This window comes from Falco naumanni, chromosome 9 (genome assembly GCF_017639655.2).
Source record: "Falco naumanni isolate bFalNau1 chromosome 9, bFalNau1.pat, whole genome shotgun sequence".
NCBI classification, from domain to species: Eukaryota; Metazoa; Chordata; class Aves; order Falconiformes; family Falconidae; genus Falco; species Falco naumanni.
Window position 1 is genome coordinate 9,583,798 of NC_054062.1, and position 15,822 is coordinate 9,599,619.

Genomic DNA, 15,822 nt, shown 5'->3' on the forward strand with positions numbered 1-15,822 from the left:
TTTTTCCAGGACAGCTTCTGGAAAGCTGAGTTCTTTGTCAGGTTTTTGATTGACAATGGTGCACATTATTTTTGAGCACAAGCTCACGCCAGGAATGTAAGTAGAACATCAAAACCAAAATGAGCTGTGACTTTTGGACTGTTTGCCATCCTTTGCATGTCCAGTGCAGTACTTTATTCCTCTTGCTGTGCGTGTGTTGACCCAGGGACATTCAGCTTTAAATAGACCCTTATATAAAAACATGAGAACTAGAATATTTCCTTTCCTTGGAAGGATGATGATGACGACATTCTAGTTGCGGTTACTGCATTGAGAGAGTAATGACAGTTGTTTCCACACTCAACAGACGTGGACATGAAAATGATACCGGAATGACGACACTGCTTCAGACTGCTTTAAAAAAAAAATTCAAAATTGATCCCGTATAGTTTGCCTTGCATATGCTGGGAAACCAATACTGTCAGGAAGCACTGCCAGTTTTCCATCTTGCTTGAAAGAGGGCATGTATTTGTATTTGTGAGCAGTAGATCTATTTGTCGGCCTCAGACATCCATAAAATGTTCTCTTCATCTTTCTGGTGTGAATGATTGTTGTTTTGACTGCTGGCAGACTTGTAGTTCAGGATTATCATGCCCTTATCTCTTTATCCAGAGCCTTATCTGCCTATAACAGATACACTACAGCAGTTCCTTGAATGATTAAGCCTTCAGTTGCTAACATGTTAAAAGATGGCTTCAGGGGGAGCAGGCCTTTTAATAAAGGTGTTCACTATTTAATTTGTTGTTGGGCGTCTTACAGAAAACTTGCTTTTTGAAACAAATACATACTTGTTTATAAAATATAAAGCAATAATAATATTTTTTTTTGCCTGGCCAGGTGAAGTACTCCACTGTGTGAGAATTCTCAGTACTTGTATTTATGTGTGTGAAGTCAATTTGCTATTATCTGGGGTGTTGTGGGGACTGCAACACATCTGTGACAATAGAGGAAAGAGGAAGCATATGTGCAAAAAGGCACATATGTGGGTTTGTGCAGAATCCCCGTAGGGCCAGGGTTTATGAACTTAATTCAGATATGGCTAAACTACTGCTGGGTGCAGGCTGCTCCTTAGAAGCAGTGCTGCATCATTTGTACCAGCCTTACACACAGCTCAGTTCTCTGTGTCTGTGCCATGGTTAATCCATAACCTGGGTAACCAAGAGTTTATGCAGTAGCATCCCTTTCTGTCCTAGGATGTTTGAGTGCAGCATTCAGCAAATAATGACTGATCTTTTTCTCTTCTCTTCTCCATCCATCAGGAGCTGGTCAGACTCACAATTGAAAAGCAGGAGCATCCCTCTCCCACAAGCCCAGTTAAACCCAGTTTACCAGCATGTAAATCTGACAGGTGGGTCACTGACACAAGGATTTCTTCTGTGTGCAGGACTAATATAGAAGGGATAATTGCTGGCTACTGGTAGTTGAATTAAAGCATTCAGTTATTCTTCACGGAGGGCAACATAGTGTTCTTTATGTAGCCTCATCCATTACAGTGGGAGCATTTAAAGAGAATATGCTGTGATAGGGAAGATACCAAAATCTGGCAATGAAACATTGTGTGACACATGCCCGTTGTATTCTGCATATACATGGAATTCCACCTGCAGATGCAAATTCTGCCTTCCGCCGTAGTTGCTTCTGATATTGCCTATGATTTAAAATATGTATTAATCTGTCAGCATGCTGCATTCCAACTGAGTTTTATCATCTACAATCCATATTCTGCTTGTTGCAGCCCATCAGAACTTCCCCTTACAGACCGAGAAATGGAGATCCTCAACAAAACAACTAATATGACTCAATCCAACGAGCTACTGACTGACTCCATGGATGAAGAAGTTGCACCTCCTAAACCCCCTCTGCCTAGCATTCGTGTGGCAGAAAACAGGTAATAGTGGCCAAGAATACCAGTGGCTCTTACCAACTTCTTGGTTTTTAAACAATCTTGCAAAACGTGCACAAGAGAGCTCACCAGGAGGGTTAGTGATGCCGCAGATTTTCAGTCCTCCAGAGTAATTCTTCCCTGCTCCTGAACTCTCTTTTATGACTCTGTGTTCCCTCTGTGTTGTTTTGAGCAATAAACTTCATTATCTGTGTTTTCCTTTCCTTCTTTTTGTGTTAGGATAGTGCCATGGCCCTGAGGTCCATGCATGAGAGGCATCACATAAATGCTTAAGAACGTTATTTAAAACTATGTGAATACCACACTGTGCAACAGTGTCTTGTGGTGGTGTGTCCCATGGGAAATACTCTGTTAACCTCAGCTGGCAGTTATCAGTCTGTCCTGCACATCCAGGTTGTTCTGCATTGCTTATCAGCTTAAGAGTGAAAGGAGCCAATAGTGCATGAACAAAATCTTTTGCCTGGTTGTTCTTACCTTATTCTATGAGTAACCACATGAAAGTTTCTATGTTCTATTTTGAGAAGGACGAGAAAACCCCCGTTTGCAGGTTTTTGGTCTGTGTTTATGATGGTTTTTTTCTCTACTACTGGTGCTAATAGATGGTGTGAAAAATACATGTCGTGCTAATTCCAAAACGCAGCATCAAGGGCTGTGGCTGGCAAAAAGAATCACATTTCTGTGTATTTTACAAATTCTCATGGGTTGTATAAGAATTTCCTGGTATGTTGCAGGGGCAGAATATGTGTACTCTTGGGAACCTGGCGAGCTTGACGGTTACCAGAATTACGTGTCATTAGAAGGAAGAACTAAAAGTACAATGGTTAAAATCTCACTAGTTACTGCAATGTGTGTATCTGAAACAGATTCATGCCGAAGCATGGGCCCTCACAGTATACGTGGTGAGTGCACCACTGACCGTCTTGTTCCCTGAAGTTCAGCAGGAGAGTGAAAGGGCAGAAGAAGAATTTTCCTGTCCTGTACAGTTTTGAAGCTTTAAACATTTTTCAGACCTGGAAAGTCTGAGGAGGAGAGACTTCTGTGAATGGAAACAGTATTTGAGTCAGCCAAAATATTTATTTGGAATTTTCACCACTTTTATTAAGAATTAATTATTGTGCTAATTAGTGCCATTAAAAATAATTTTAAAACAGCAATTGTTTTTGTTTGAGAAATACCAACTCTTTTGCAACCTTAAAAAATAAATCATTGAACAGGACCTTACCTGTGAGAGCATTCTTAAATTGATACTTGTTAGTGGATACACTTTGCTGAATAGCTCCTGACCAGCTTTGGACTGGTGAACCTGTGAGCTTTGAGCCTGGCACATCGCAGGCTTTCTGGAAAACAAGCTCATGAAACCTTTACAAGTCTTTTTGCTGGGAGAGTAATGAAAGCATCAATGCTTGTTGTGTCTTGCAGCCCTCCACCAGCATTGCCCCCTAAAAAACGGCAATCGGCGCCTTCCCCAACCAGAGTGGCAGTTGTGGCCCCCATGAGTCGAGCCACCAGTGGGTCCAGTTTACCTGTTGGAATCAACAGACAGGTTGGTGTAACCCCTTTTGAAAGGCAAGGGAACCGTGCTGTGCACTGTAGCACAAGCTCAGAGAAGTGCCGTGACCTGCAGCCACACGGTTGCCTGCACGCCTCTGCTCGTCCCAAACAGCCTGCTACAGGAGAGCTCTGGAGCAGGAGTTTTAGTGCCAGGAACATCAGTATAATAAATAATGTGAACAGCTTAATTTTTTTTACAGTGGATTTAATTTGCAAATTGCTATAAGCTTTGTTGCCTCAAGCTATAGCAGAGTGTGACGATGTGAGCGGTTGTGTGTTGTCGTGTGAAATAGGTGAGGGTACGGAGTGGCTGGCTGAGCTTACCGAGGGATCTCACCAAGCTTTACTTACAGACCAAGGGAGCATGTGGCATGTTGAGATCCGACGTCTCTCTTCATCCAGTCACAATTTAAAACATCTTTTAACCCAAACAGTAGTTTGAGCAATTGCTGTGACCGCCGCTGGTGCTTTGGGGAAATTTGGAAATTTTCTGGTAGAAAAATGGAAAACTCGGGACTGTGTGCGGTAATCGTATTCCATCACTTGTGCTAGTCTGGGGTTTGCTTTACACATTCAGGAGCTTTACTAACTCAGCAGTGAGGTCCTGAATCATGTTAAACTGCATCAAAATCAAATCTTGTCCTCATCCCCAAAACCTCAGCTCTGGCTTAGGGAGCCTCTGCAGTCATTTGGCTGACCCAGATAGAGCTGTGGCAGTTCTTCAGTTACTAGTACAATCACACTTGGGTTGTTTAGGGAGTGGGAACACTTGAGGGGGTCACTCACAGGTTGATGAGCTTGCGTTCTTAAATTGATACTTGTTGGTGGATACACTTTGCTGAATAGCTCCTGGCCAGCTTGGACTGGTGAACCTGTGAGCTTTGAGCCTGGCACGTCACAGGCTTTCTGGAAAACAAGCTCATGAAACCTTTAAAAGTCTTATTGCTGGAAGAGTGATGAAAGCATCTGCTTGTTGTGTCTTGCAGCCCTCCACCAGCATTGCCCCCTAAAAAACGGTGCAGAAATGCAGTTATAGGCACAGAAAACTGTATCTCACTATAGTTTTATATAGTATTATAGTAAATATATCATTTTCCCTTTGCATGCACCTAAGCCAACCAGGTATTTGCTAAAGCAATAAACGAATTTTAATAAACATTGAGATTTATTTAGATTTTTATTAAAAATGGAAATTTAATAGAAATTTATTAAATTATTTATATAGTTATATAATATATTAAATTATTATTATTCTATTAAATTTAATATAAATTTATTGAGATTTAATATATCTCAATAACCAGCTGTTTAATGAGAAATCTCACAGGCTGGTTACCTAGTATCAGCGTCTTGACAAGCAGTCGTCAGATGTGTATCATGGTGAAGAACTTGGTTGTCTTCTCAGCTTCTGTGAAGTCCAGCGTGGGTCACAGCACACCCTGCCTGGAAGCAAGAGCACATAGAGCTCCCTGGCATGGGCTGTTTACCAAATCAGAGGTTTTCTGTGGTCCTGATGAGCTTATCTAAGTAGAGAGGGCTAGCAGCACTGGTCCTCTCCCCTCCTAGTTCTTTTTACACAGCTGTGAGGCTGTGAGCTGCATCTTGCTTGCTGGCAAGCTGCCAAGAGTGATGGTGATTTGTTTTGTTTTTTTTTTTTGTTTTTTTTTTTTGTGCCTAAGGATTTTGATGTTGACTGCTATGCCCAGAGAAGGTTGTCAGGTGGAAGCCACTCCTATGGGGGGGAATCTCCTCGCCTCTCGCCATGCAGTAGCATCGGCAAACTCAGCAAGTCTGATGAGCAGCTGTCTTCTCTGGACCGTGACAGTGGTCAGTGCTCCCGCAACACAAGCTGTGAAACGTTAGGTAAGTGGGGGGCTCTCCAGGGCCGTTGGCGGAGCCCCCTTTGCTCTAATTTGGGAGCTGCTGTAGCTGTGATGCAGAAGTAAATGGAGGGCACTTGCAACTGTCATCCTGTAGTTGCTGCAGGCAGTTCTGTGCAGAGTTGTATTCTGTCAGAAAAAAGCCCAGGGGAATGTATTTCCCTAGCTGTGGATGGTGGTGTTCAAACTCAATTCAGCTCTCAAGTGGATTGTTTTGTTGATTTCAGCCTTGTCTGCAGAAATGATGGTCCTGGTAGTATAAAGCAATGTTGTTTCTACATACTAGGAAAGAAAAGTATAAATGTGAAACATAAATAATCTCTACAATGATCTACCTATTGAATTTTTGTCATTTGTTTGCTAGTGTAAAGAAATAATGATAAGAGTTTTATTAAGACTGGACATTACAGAAGGTGTAGCAAGACGGACCCTGCTGCAAGGAAGCACTGCTCTGATTATATGAACTGATTAATTAACTGATGGAATGGGAGGAACAGAATTGAGAAGGGCTAAAGAGTAAAAGAGAAACTAATGCATCATTCTCCTGTCCCCTCTGTTTAACTAGATCAATCGGATCACTATGATCCAGACTATGAATTCCTGCAGCAGGACCTCTCCAACGCTGATCAGATACCTCAGCAGGTGCCAGGTATCCTCAGCCCATTGCCAGAGTCCTTGGGTGAGTCTGGCTCCCCTTTCCACGGACATGCTTTCCAGCTCCCGCAGGGCAGCTCTCCTCCACTGGAATTCTGTAGCCCCTCAGGAGCAGCGCAGCCAACAGAGACTCCTCCAGCTTTACCAGAAAAGAAGAGGAGGAGCGCAGCCTCTCAGACTTCAGATAACTCAGGCTGCAGGGTGTCTTACGAGAGGCACCCTTCCCAATACGATAACATCTCGGAGGATGACATGCAGAATGCAGTGTCTGTCTCATCAGTACCCTTCACACCGTTTGCTGCTGTTGTGCCTTTCCAGCAAGGGAACTCTTCAGCACCGGTTGAATTCATTGCTGATTTTGATGCTCCAGATTCTAACAATGATCCAGAGAAGCCACCACCTCTTCCAGAGAAGAAAAACAAACACAGTAAGCAAGTTCTCATATTTGGGTTTTACTTTCACCTTTCCCTTTCCTTGCAGTTGTCATGCTTCTGGTGACCACTAAGTAATGGTGACCCCAAGGTAATGGCATTGTTTATGGGAGGCTAAGTGTCAAAATCAGTCAGTGTCAAAGATGTGGAAGGGAGGCATCAGTCCTTTGGCAGGCAGGGAGTGACTCTTGGAGCCAGGAAAGAGCCAGGCCCAGGGGAGCTGGCATCATGTGGCATCTTCATTACTACAGTGAGATCATTTTACTTCTTTGTTTACCTAAGTGCGCATCTTTGAGGCACTCTGCCTTGCAGATTTTCCTGGTTTATCCTCCCTCTTTATGTCCATTCCTTCTCCTCACCCCCATTTTATGAATGCTTTCCCACTGCAGAAAAGAGTTGGGTACTCTCCAAAAGCTCAAAGAAAGGGCTGCTTTTCTGTCCAAAACCAAGTGTTGCCAGAGCAGTTATTTGGCAACAGTCATCCACATAGCTGTACAAGACAACACTATTAACCTAGTGTCCAGTACTGCTGTTTTGCTATGGGATCTCGTTTCCTTTGGATGGCTAAGTATTTCCCACATCGTTAAAATGAGCGGCCTCTAAATTGAGGGCTCGCTATCCCCAGCCAGACTCCTGGCACACCAGTACTGACTGTGACTCAAGCTCACGACCTTATTCTGATTTCCTTAATATTCATGGCTGAAAACATGCGAAACCTCTTGCCAAACAAGCAGCCATACTGATCTGCCAAGGAAGGCTGCGGACTACACAGTGAGATCCAGCAGATGTTAGCTTACTGGTCACTGGCTTGCTTTGCAGTTGTATGTTGTATGTGGAGGTAGCGGATACAAGACCTGGATCAACAGCGTTACGTTGCATGGCTGGCAGCCTGAGCGAAGAGCTGACTCAAAAGTGCTGAGTTGGCCTTCTGACTCATTTCTGCAGTTTTTAGTCTTTTCACTGAGAAGAAGGTGGAAGTGAGATCTGTGTGGCATGTGGCAGGGTCAGTATTCTGTCCGTTCCTATGGTAGTGTACTGTGACAGTCACTATTTTTTTTTTTTTTAAAGTGCGTTGGCTAAAAGCATTTCCATTATTCCTAAGGGACCAGTGTCCCTCTCTGGTAAGCAAGCAGTTAAAAGTTACTGAAAGCAGCTAAAAAGGAGCTGAGATGTTTGTTTGTAGACAACAGAAAAGAAATAAATGCTGGCACAGGGCATAGCTGAGGTCGGTTGTTATGGCTTGTGCTGTTCAAAATAGTGGCCTGTAGTAGCAGCTGCGAGGGGATGTGTTGCAGAACCTCCCTACTGTAGGATCAGGTCCTTGTGGGCTCTTCATATTAGTAATGAGGGCTGGGTCCGAGTGATTTTACACCGTGCAGGCAGGGATGGATTCAGGGAAGTGCACCCCTGTACACGCAGGCAGCTTTAGTAGGGGGAGACACCTGGGTGAATCTTGAATGAAAAAGAGACCTGGACTTTTTGCTTTTCTCTTTAAGCCTCACGTCTTTGTTTTCTGTTATCATAGGACATGTCAAGGAATTACTTAAAAGCAATTTTAAAAGCTATCTTCTCCATTATTGCCTGTGCACACTTTTAACCTCAATACCGAGGCCCTGCATGTGAATTTTCTTTAATGTTAGAATAGAGTTAATTGTCATCTGGCACTATCAGAAGCTCTGAGGGTTTGATAAAGCATCCTTGCTGCAAAGCTTGTAGTAGTATTTGGGCTGATACCTGACTGCTACAGAATTTTAAATTGTGTTCATGTGACCCTGAGACCTTGTTTTAGATTGTCTTTACTCCCTAGTCTTATCATGCAACAGATCTGTGGTTGTTAATTTTACTTCTGTTTTCAACATTAAAAGGGCAGTAAAACATTACTCAGGCTGTAAGGGAGCACCCAGGATTTTTTTTGCCTGGAGGCTGATGCATGTAGATACTCTTGTGTAATCACATAGGTGAGGCGTGCTGCTTCCACAATCCCAACAAACTCCTAGGATCCAGAGAAGACGCATGACTTCATTAGAAAGATCTACAGCTTACACAGATGGGACTTGGTTGTAGTCCCTTTGTTGTGGGTCATCCTTTGGTATTTGGCAGGAAATGTTGCAGCAGAGACTTTGATGGTATTTTGGTCGGTAATACGCAGCAAATCCAGCTTGAGTTAACCATGTGTATTGCTGTGAGCCGTGCTCGGAGGGACCTCCAAGAGTTGACTTCTGTATAATTTAAACAGAAGAGTCATAAGCCTTTTAGTCTGGCATGAATTACTGTTATTCTACTGTGCTGTAAGAGTACATGTTACTGTACTAAGGGCAAATTACTGCAGATTTCTGCTTGAGCACCAGCATTGTGCTCCGGCTTTACAAGAGACAGACGTGGAGCAACTTCTGCCATGAAGAGCCCAGACACAGAAATAACAAGATCCTTCCCTCAAACAGCTTGGAAACTGGTGGCGATGCATTTATACATGATTCCCTCCCTGTCAGTGGGAACAAAATGCAGCCTGGTGCCCTGTAAGCAGCTGGTATTTAACTGCAGGAACCACGCTGAGGGCAGTCTGGGCTTAGCCAGCGGATAATGCGAGCTCTTTGAAAAACAGCTTTCCTCCCAGAGGTGACAGCAAAGACTGGCTTGTTTGACCTTGACTTCTCCAGTGAGTTGACGTGCGGTATAGCAGGAGAATTTCTATTATTTTGGCTCTTGCCCATGCACACGAATCTGTTGCTCTTGTGCAGAGCCAGTTGTAACACAGCCTGCTGATGCAGTGCCAGGAATCAGGCTGGACCTTCCGACCTCCACGTTGGATACTACTATGCCTTACCTGTACTGCAGGTGTGCCTTATTACTGATCATCTAGCGATTCCTTGCAGATTACAATAACCACTGCTCCGAGGGTGTTTTCCTGACAAGAGGTCGCTTGCTGCTCTCTCCTCTCCTGCAGCTGAGTGCTGTTTCCCAGGAGCGGTGGCTGCAGTGCCAGCTGCAGGATGAGCTGGCTCCAGTGCTGCTGGTGTGCTCTGAGCGGTACCTGTGACTTCTCCCATGTGGGCAGACCTGAGTGTGTGCTAGAAATCCCTGAGCAGCTTTAGCTCCTTCAGAAATGACAGCCAAGGCGCTGCAAGCAGATTGCAGGGAAGGTGTTCCTAGCCTCGGTCTGAGATTTTATGGGGGTTTTTATTTCAAATATTTTCTGTCTGGGTTCAGAACTGACATAAGCTGGGCATGTGGTGGGAAAGGTTTCTCTCTCACACCTCCCTTCTCTCCCGGGGTGCTGCCTTGAGACTGTGACACTCCACCCCGGCTGCTCACCATGGAGGTTGCAACCTCATCCCTCCCTCTGCACAGAGTCGCTGCAGGGCGTGCAGCCTGATCTGAGCTGGTGATGTAATTTCCCATCTGCTTTTTAAATTTCTGCCTTGTTAAAAACCATGGCAGGGAGGGGAGGGGCTGGAGGGAGAGCAAGGAGAGAAGACCCTTTGCAAACAGCAGTCTCGGGAGTGATCCTGCTCCCTTACTCTCCTGTGTAAGACTGGCAGCATTTTAATGATGCTTATTTTAATTCGCACTCTGCAGTCTCTACTCCTGAGCCAGGTTTGTATTTCACCATCCCAACTGTTTTTCACTTCACGTAAAAACAGAGAAGACAAAGTAGAAGCAGAGGCATGCTCACCTGCCCTGGACTAGTTGTAACAAGCAAGGCAGGGGAGCTGCCATGACGATGGGATGCATTAGCCTCATAAAGAACCGAGATAAAAGAGCTCTTCATTATTCCCTTGCAGATTGAGTTAAGGCTCTCAACAGCATTCAGGCTTACTACCTTGAGTTACTGTAATTTAATTTTACACAAGTGCCTAATGTGATACCCTTTTCACCAACACTTCCCCGAGTCATAGTGTCATACAGATGTCTGAACCCAGGAACTCACAGCTACTGATCCTGAATGTTTTCTTCAGATCTGGATGTGAAGTGAAGCACTGTTTTTCTAAGTAACTCCACGTAAAGGGTTGATCTGAATTTAGCAATGTCTGCTGCTTTATACCAGGACTGCCAAGCCTGGCGTCCTGGCTTTTGTCCTACTCAGTTGATGAGCTCTCAAAATATGGTCTTTTCCCTCAAGCTTTTGTCCTCTACACTTCTTCAAGGAGTCTTGATCCTTAGTTCACTTTTGCTGCTAGAGAAAGAAATATCTTTCATAAGCCTTCTTTAGATCTTATCCTCTAAAGCTGTTGTATGATACCAAGGCATTTTCCAGGGCACAGGGAGTACCTCAGTCAACTGAATCGCTGGTATTTGAAAACAGTATTTTAGCAATTCTGTATTTTCTACACCAAGACTCCTTCACCATGGTGTCAAATAAGAGAATATTGCAAGAATGTGCTTCTTTTCATTATTAAGACTTAGGCTGAAATTCACATGCATGAGCAAATTTGATCTTGGCTTTAATGTGAGTGCTGACACCAGCAGATGAGCGAGCGTAAACACACACCAACACACGTGTGCATGCAGCTTGAAACCTGTGTCACACTCCCTTCAAGAAGGAGAGCTCTGAACCAGCAAGGGTGGTGACTTCCATCTGTGAAGTGGTGCTGGGAAGGCAGGAGGGCGGTTGGGGGAGCAAGAGGAGCAAGGCTCAGGTAGCAGGAGGTGTTAGAGGTCAGAATTTCAGCAGCCTTGGCAGCGCTGTGCAGTAGCTGGCAGTACTGGGGGACATGAACAGGTTGTCCACTGGCAGGACTGTGCGGGGTCACAGGTCACAGGATGGGGACAGCAGGTGTTACCGGTCAGGATTAAAATCCATCAGCTGAGGTTTCCTGCACTCCAATTGCCTCACCTTTTTTTTTTTTTTTTTTTTTTTTTTCTTCCCCTTCTTTATTCTCTTTTTTTAGAGGAGGGATATAATTCTGTGGGAAGGGGCAGCTGTGTTAGCTCCATTTCTAAATAGAGTTTAAAATACTAGAGGAAATCTGAAAAAAGGTGCAAAAGACAGGTGCAAAGCAACTCCTTCCTGCCGACACATGTGCACGGCTGCATCCTGTTGGAAATAGGCTGGCCCATGGCACTGAGTTGGCAGGTGAACAGAGGGCTTTGCCTTGCAGCTAGTGTGGGAACCAGCTTCACCACGTGCAAATACTGCACTGGGGTTGCTGTATTTATGGCTTTCACTGAAATCATCCATTCATTTCAGCTGTACAGCTGAAATGCTGGCAGAAGCTGAATAATTGCCACCTAATGACCAGATTTACAAAACTTGACAACTGCTTGTTTATCAGGAGGAAGGGAGGAATGATCACAGAGTATCTTGTGCGTGACAGCATATTTACAAAAAAGCCTTGGTTAGTCCTTTTGATGACACTTAAATAGAAATGCATCTGCTGCTCCTGTTCTCAGGTGTATAGAAGAGAGTTCTTTATTTTACATTTATTGAGTACGCTTCTGATCTTTAATAATTGGGGGGTGGGAGTGTAGTAGTCTTCCTATGGCACTGCGTGTCATTTTCCCCCTCCAACACTAAAATATTGCAGCAGTAACTAATCCTCTGTCAAAGCTGCATAGGCAGACCCACATGGGATTTTTCGTATGTTTTGGAAGGATATTGTACAGATGGAAAGGTCCTCTAAATGAGATTTGATCCCATTTAGTATTTCTATTGAACCACATCTCGGAAAAGCTTTTGAATCACTTAGATTCAAGAATTGGAGATTATAAGATGTTTTAAAAAAAGGTGGGAGCAAAGGCTGTTGGATTTGAGCTAAGGGGGTAGGAAGGCATGGTCAGTGGCACTTTTAGAAGGTAAGTATCTCGTACCAGCATTGGTGGTGGTATATAAATAGCTGAGGGAGAGGTACACCCAGTCTTGCAGGTGGGTGTTCTCCGATAACAGTTTTGTCAGCTTGCTAGAATGGGGAAAGGCTGTAAGCCTCCTTGTTCCAGAAATCTTGCTGACTACAGATAGAAGAGTTATTACATAGGCACTAGAGCTATTACGGATGTATTGTCAAGTTTGCATCTCTGTACACAGATGGTTTGTGCCTCTTGGAAAGCAGACTGAAGTTACTCTGTTTCTTTGGTGACTTTGGGCATTAGCTGTTGAGGAATGTTCTCAAAATTGCCATGGGTTACATGGGGAAGGGATTTGGGCTAAGCGTCGGTGAATCAGCCTTCTCAAGTAGCTGTTTGGAGACCTCACTGGTTGCTTAAAGTGTTGTCAGATGTGTTTGTGGCCTGTGATTATGTTTGTTGGGTGCTGGCTTGCAGGATGGGATATTCAGATCCTTTCCCACAAGGCGGCTGGCAACTGACTCTGTGAGCTACCTGTGACCGCGGCGTGGATGCCCTGCTGCTCCCAGCCTGCAGAGCCCGGCTGACAGTGGCATGGCCCTACTCTTCCTTTATTTTGACAATGAGCATCCTGCCTGCTTGTGGCAGCTGCAGCCTGCGGACCAGCAGCAGTGAATGTCACCTTGCTTTGCATTGCAGTGTTGGCATATATGCAGTTCGTGGAAGACTACTCAGAGCCACAGCCATCCATGTTCTACCAGACCCCTCAGAACGAGCACATCTACCAGCAGAAGAACAAGCACCTCATGGAAGTCTATGGGATCAATGACTCCTTTAGCAGCACGGACCCCTCTCAAGATCTGGCACCTCCTCCTGCTCTCCCACCGAAACAGCGGCAGCTGGTGAGTGACATCTGTGGTGCCCCCCCCGGCAGGGCACACCAGCCTCCCGGGAACAGCTCTCTTCTTGCTGCTCCTGTTTCTGACAGGCTGTGGTGGTGGGAGGGTGTCTTGCTGGTGTTAGCACATCATGCTCCTTGTCACCTCGTTAACACGGTTTTAGGCATTTTGCATCATCTACTTTGAGCTCCTTTCTAACCCCCCATTCAGACTGTTCCCCGCAAGCTCTGAAAGTCCTAAAATTCCCTGAAAATGAAACATTAGTCTTCCACATGGCATGGCTGAATCTGTGCCAGACGACAGGCTTGTGTAACGACAACCACTTTGAAGATTTTGACACACTGAGCAACACGATTTTCAAGAGATTGCTGCAGTGTTGTTCCCGATGCTGTTCTGAAACTGCTGTCAAGGATGCCACTAATAATAACCATTTAAACATAATAACTCCTTTTACGGCTCGGTCTTTGCCAGAGCCACAGAACTTTGGTATAGCCATTTAACCCATGGATGTTCTCCCCCGTTAGTCCCACTGTGTGATTCGGGTGGGAATCCAGCACAAAAAGGCCCATCCCCATGGGTACGTGTGTTGAAGGGTGGGTTTAACAGTACAGCCAGTGCCATTCTCCACGTGGAGGATGAAATCCTGGCCTCGGTGATGGCAACAGCAGTTTTGTTTCCAACGTCAGTGGAGCTGGGATTTTGTCCTGTCTGTTTTTAAGAGTCTTCCTTTTTTTCTCTCTTTTTTTTGAACTCCAGCCTCAGGAGTTTTGTTTATCTGATTTGCTGTATTTGAAAAAAAAAAAAGAAAAAGCATCTTTTGTGCTGATGAAACTGACTTAAATGGGCCATGGCTTTAACAAAACAGGAGGAAATGTGGGAACAGAGCCATGGTCTTACCAGCATGAGGGCGACTGTTGCAATATTTTTTCATGCTATCTATGCTAAAGTTTGACTGTCCCAGGGTGGTTTTAATCAAATGGGAAAAGCAACTGAGAAATCTCATTTGGGGATTTGCATAACTACATTCCTGTGATGCAGGTAGGAGTCCTAAAAAGATAAAGTAACATTTCCGGCTGCGTTAAACTGAGTATTATGCATTACTGCTTTGTGGGGATGAGACCTTAAATGCCCGTGTCCCATCTGCTTTGCAGGGACACTGGAGAGTCTACAGGACTCCTCTCTGAAGGATCAGGCAGTTCTCCAGAGTCTCTGGTCCCCTTGTCAATGTGATGCTTGCGTTGTCACCTGTACCTTGTAGCCCCTTGCCCTACCTCCTCCTCCTGGAGGTGGCTACACTCCAGTGATAGTTTCCAGTGGTGACTTGGTCTACATAGTCACAAGAGAGGGTGTGTAAAGCACAGATTTACTGTAGCCTTTGTGCAGAAGGGAAATTCTGCTCCTTTTCTGAATTAGTCTGCTGAAGCAAAGCATTTCTTTGCTGCCCTTTAATTATTATCTGGGCAGCCAAGATGTCACTGGTTTGCCTGCTAGTCATTCTTGCAGTTTTGCAAGCTGATACAATCAAGGTGTTGCTTGCAGTTCCCCTGAAGCAAAGGTTTCTTCAAGCGCAGCCTCCCACCCTTACCTTCATTTCTCTGTTGGGAAAATGGTGCAAGCAGATGATGGCTTATTCAGCAACCACTGTAAAAGCCACCAGGTTCTTGTTCCTCTGCTGCTGTTGCTGTGAGAGTTTCCAAAACAGCAAATCACGTAGGCATCAGCTGCTCTGGCAGTAGGCAAGTTTTGCTGGATGGACTCCTCTATAAAATAATAATTAGGAAGTCCTTTCTGGTGAGCTTCACATCTTCTTTATGAAACATTGTACATTATATTCTGCAAGTCAGAGCAGAGCAAGCCTAGATATACCTTAGCTTCCCTCAGACTCCTTGCTATAGTGGAATTCAGGAGAAAATCCTGAATAGTATTTGTTACTTACAGTGTAGTATCTCCTTCTTGTGCAAATGATACATAATTTTTGGATTGGACTGAAAAAATGACAGGACATCACTGTTATCCTGCATCTCAGCAGTACCAGTGAGGGCCCATAGCTCACACTGGAGAGACCCAAGTTCCCAGGATGCAGGTTGCCATAAAAACTGGTAGTCTGCAAGAACTGGCTCCTTAAAAGCAAGAGCCAGTTCCTCCTTTGAGCATCTGCCCCCCATGCCGTGGGGGAAAAAAGGGCAGTGAGGAACAGCTTGCCTCTCCCCGCAGCAGCTGGCCAGGGGTGAACTAGAAGGGGGAGGCGGGAGTTTATTTTTAAAGGATTTGTGAAACAAAGAAGATTTGAACTGTGATTTTTGTCCTGCCTCTTGAGCTCAAGAAAGGCATATTGGTGTGTCTGGCTCTGATGAGCTGTATGAATAGCTGTTTGTTTAGCAAGCCATTATATGCATTGTTTTACAGTTAGCATTTCTTATCCTTTATTCATAGCCTTTTCTGAGCTCTCTTTCTTTGTGTCTTCTGTCTCTTGCTTTCTCCTTCCTCTTCAGCAGGCCTCCTATGCTGCCTCTTCTTTCCCTTCTGTCTCCTACTGTGTCCAGCAAACTAAAGTGCCCTTCACCCCCGAGGACACCGGTGCCACTCAGGGCCTCACTATGTCAGTCTCTAACTCCTTTCTCAACCGGCACAGCTCCTTTCCTGTGCATTCGGTGAGTTGCTCTCCTCACTTTAACACGTGTGCG

The 15,822-nt window shown here is 44.8% G+C and overlaps 1 protein-coding gene across 7 annotated transcripts in view; it reads left to right on the forward strand.

Annotated features, from left to right (window-relative positions):
• The window catches only part of RAPGEF1 (Rap guanine nucleotide exchange factor 1), a 92,019-nt gene that overhangs the window by 47,958 nt on the left and 28,239 nt on the right, over positions 1-15,822 (forward strand). For 3 of the 7 annotated variants that reach the window (XM_040605961.1, XM_040605964.1, XM_040605963.1), the window contains 7 exons: positions 1,299-1,387; positions 1,775-1,927; positions 3,362-3,485; positions 5,173-5,356; positions 5,939-6,454; positions 12,939-13,141; positions 15,631-15,789. In XM_040605961.1, coding sequence (XP_040461895.1) covers positions 1,299-1,387; positions 1,775-1,927; positions 3,362-3,485; positions 5,173-5,356; positions 5,939-6,454; positions 12,939-13,141; positions 15,631-15,789 — 1,428 coding nt within the window. The remainder of the gene's footprint in view (positions 1-1,298; positions 1,388-1,774; positions 1,928-3,361; positions 3,486-5,172; positions 5,357-5,938; positions 6,455-12,938; positions 13,142-15,630; positions 15,790-15,822) is intronic. The other 4 variants (XM_040605962.1, XM_040605965.1, XM_040605966.1 and 1 more) reach the window with 2 other exon arrangements.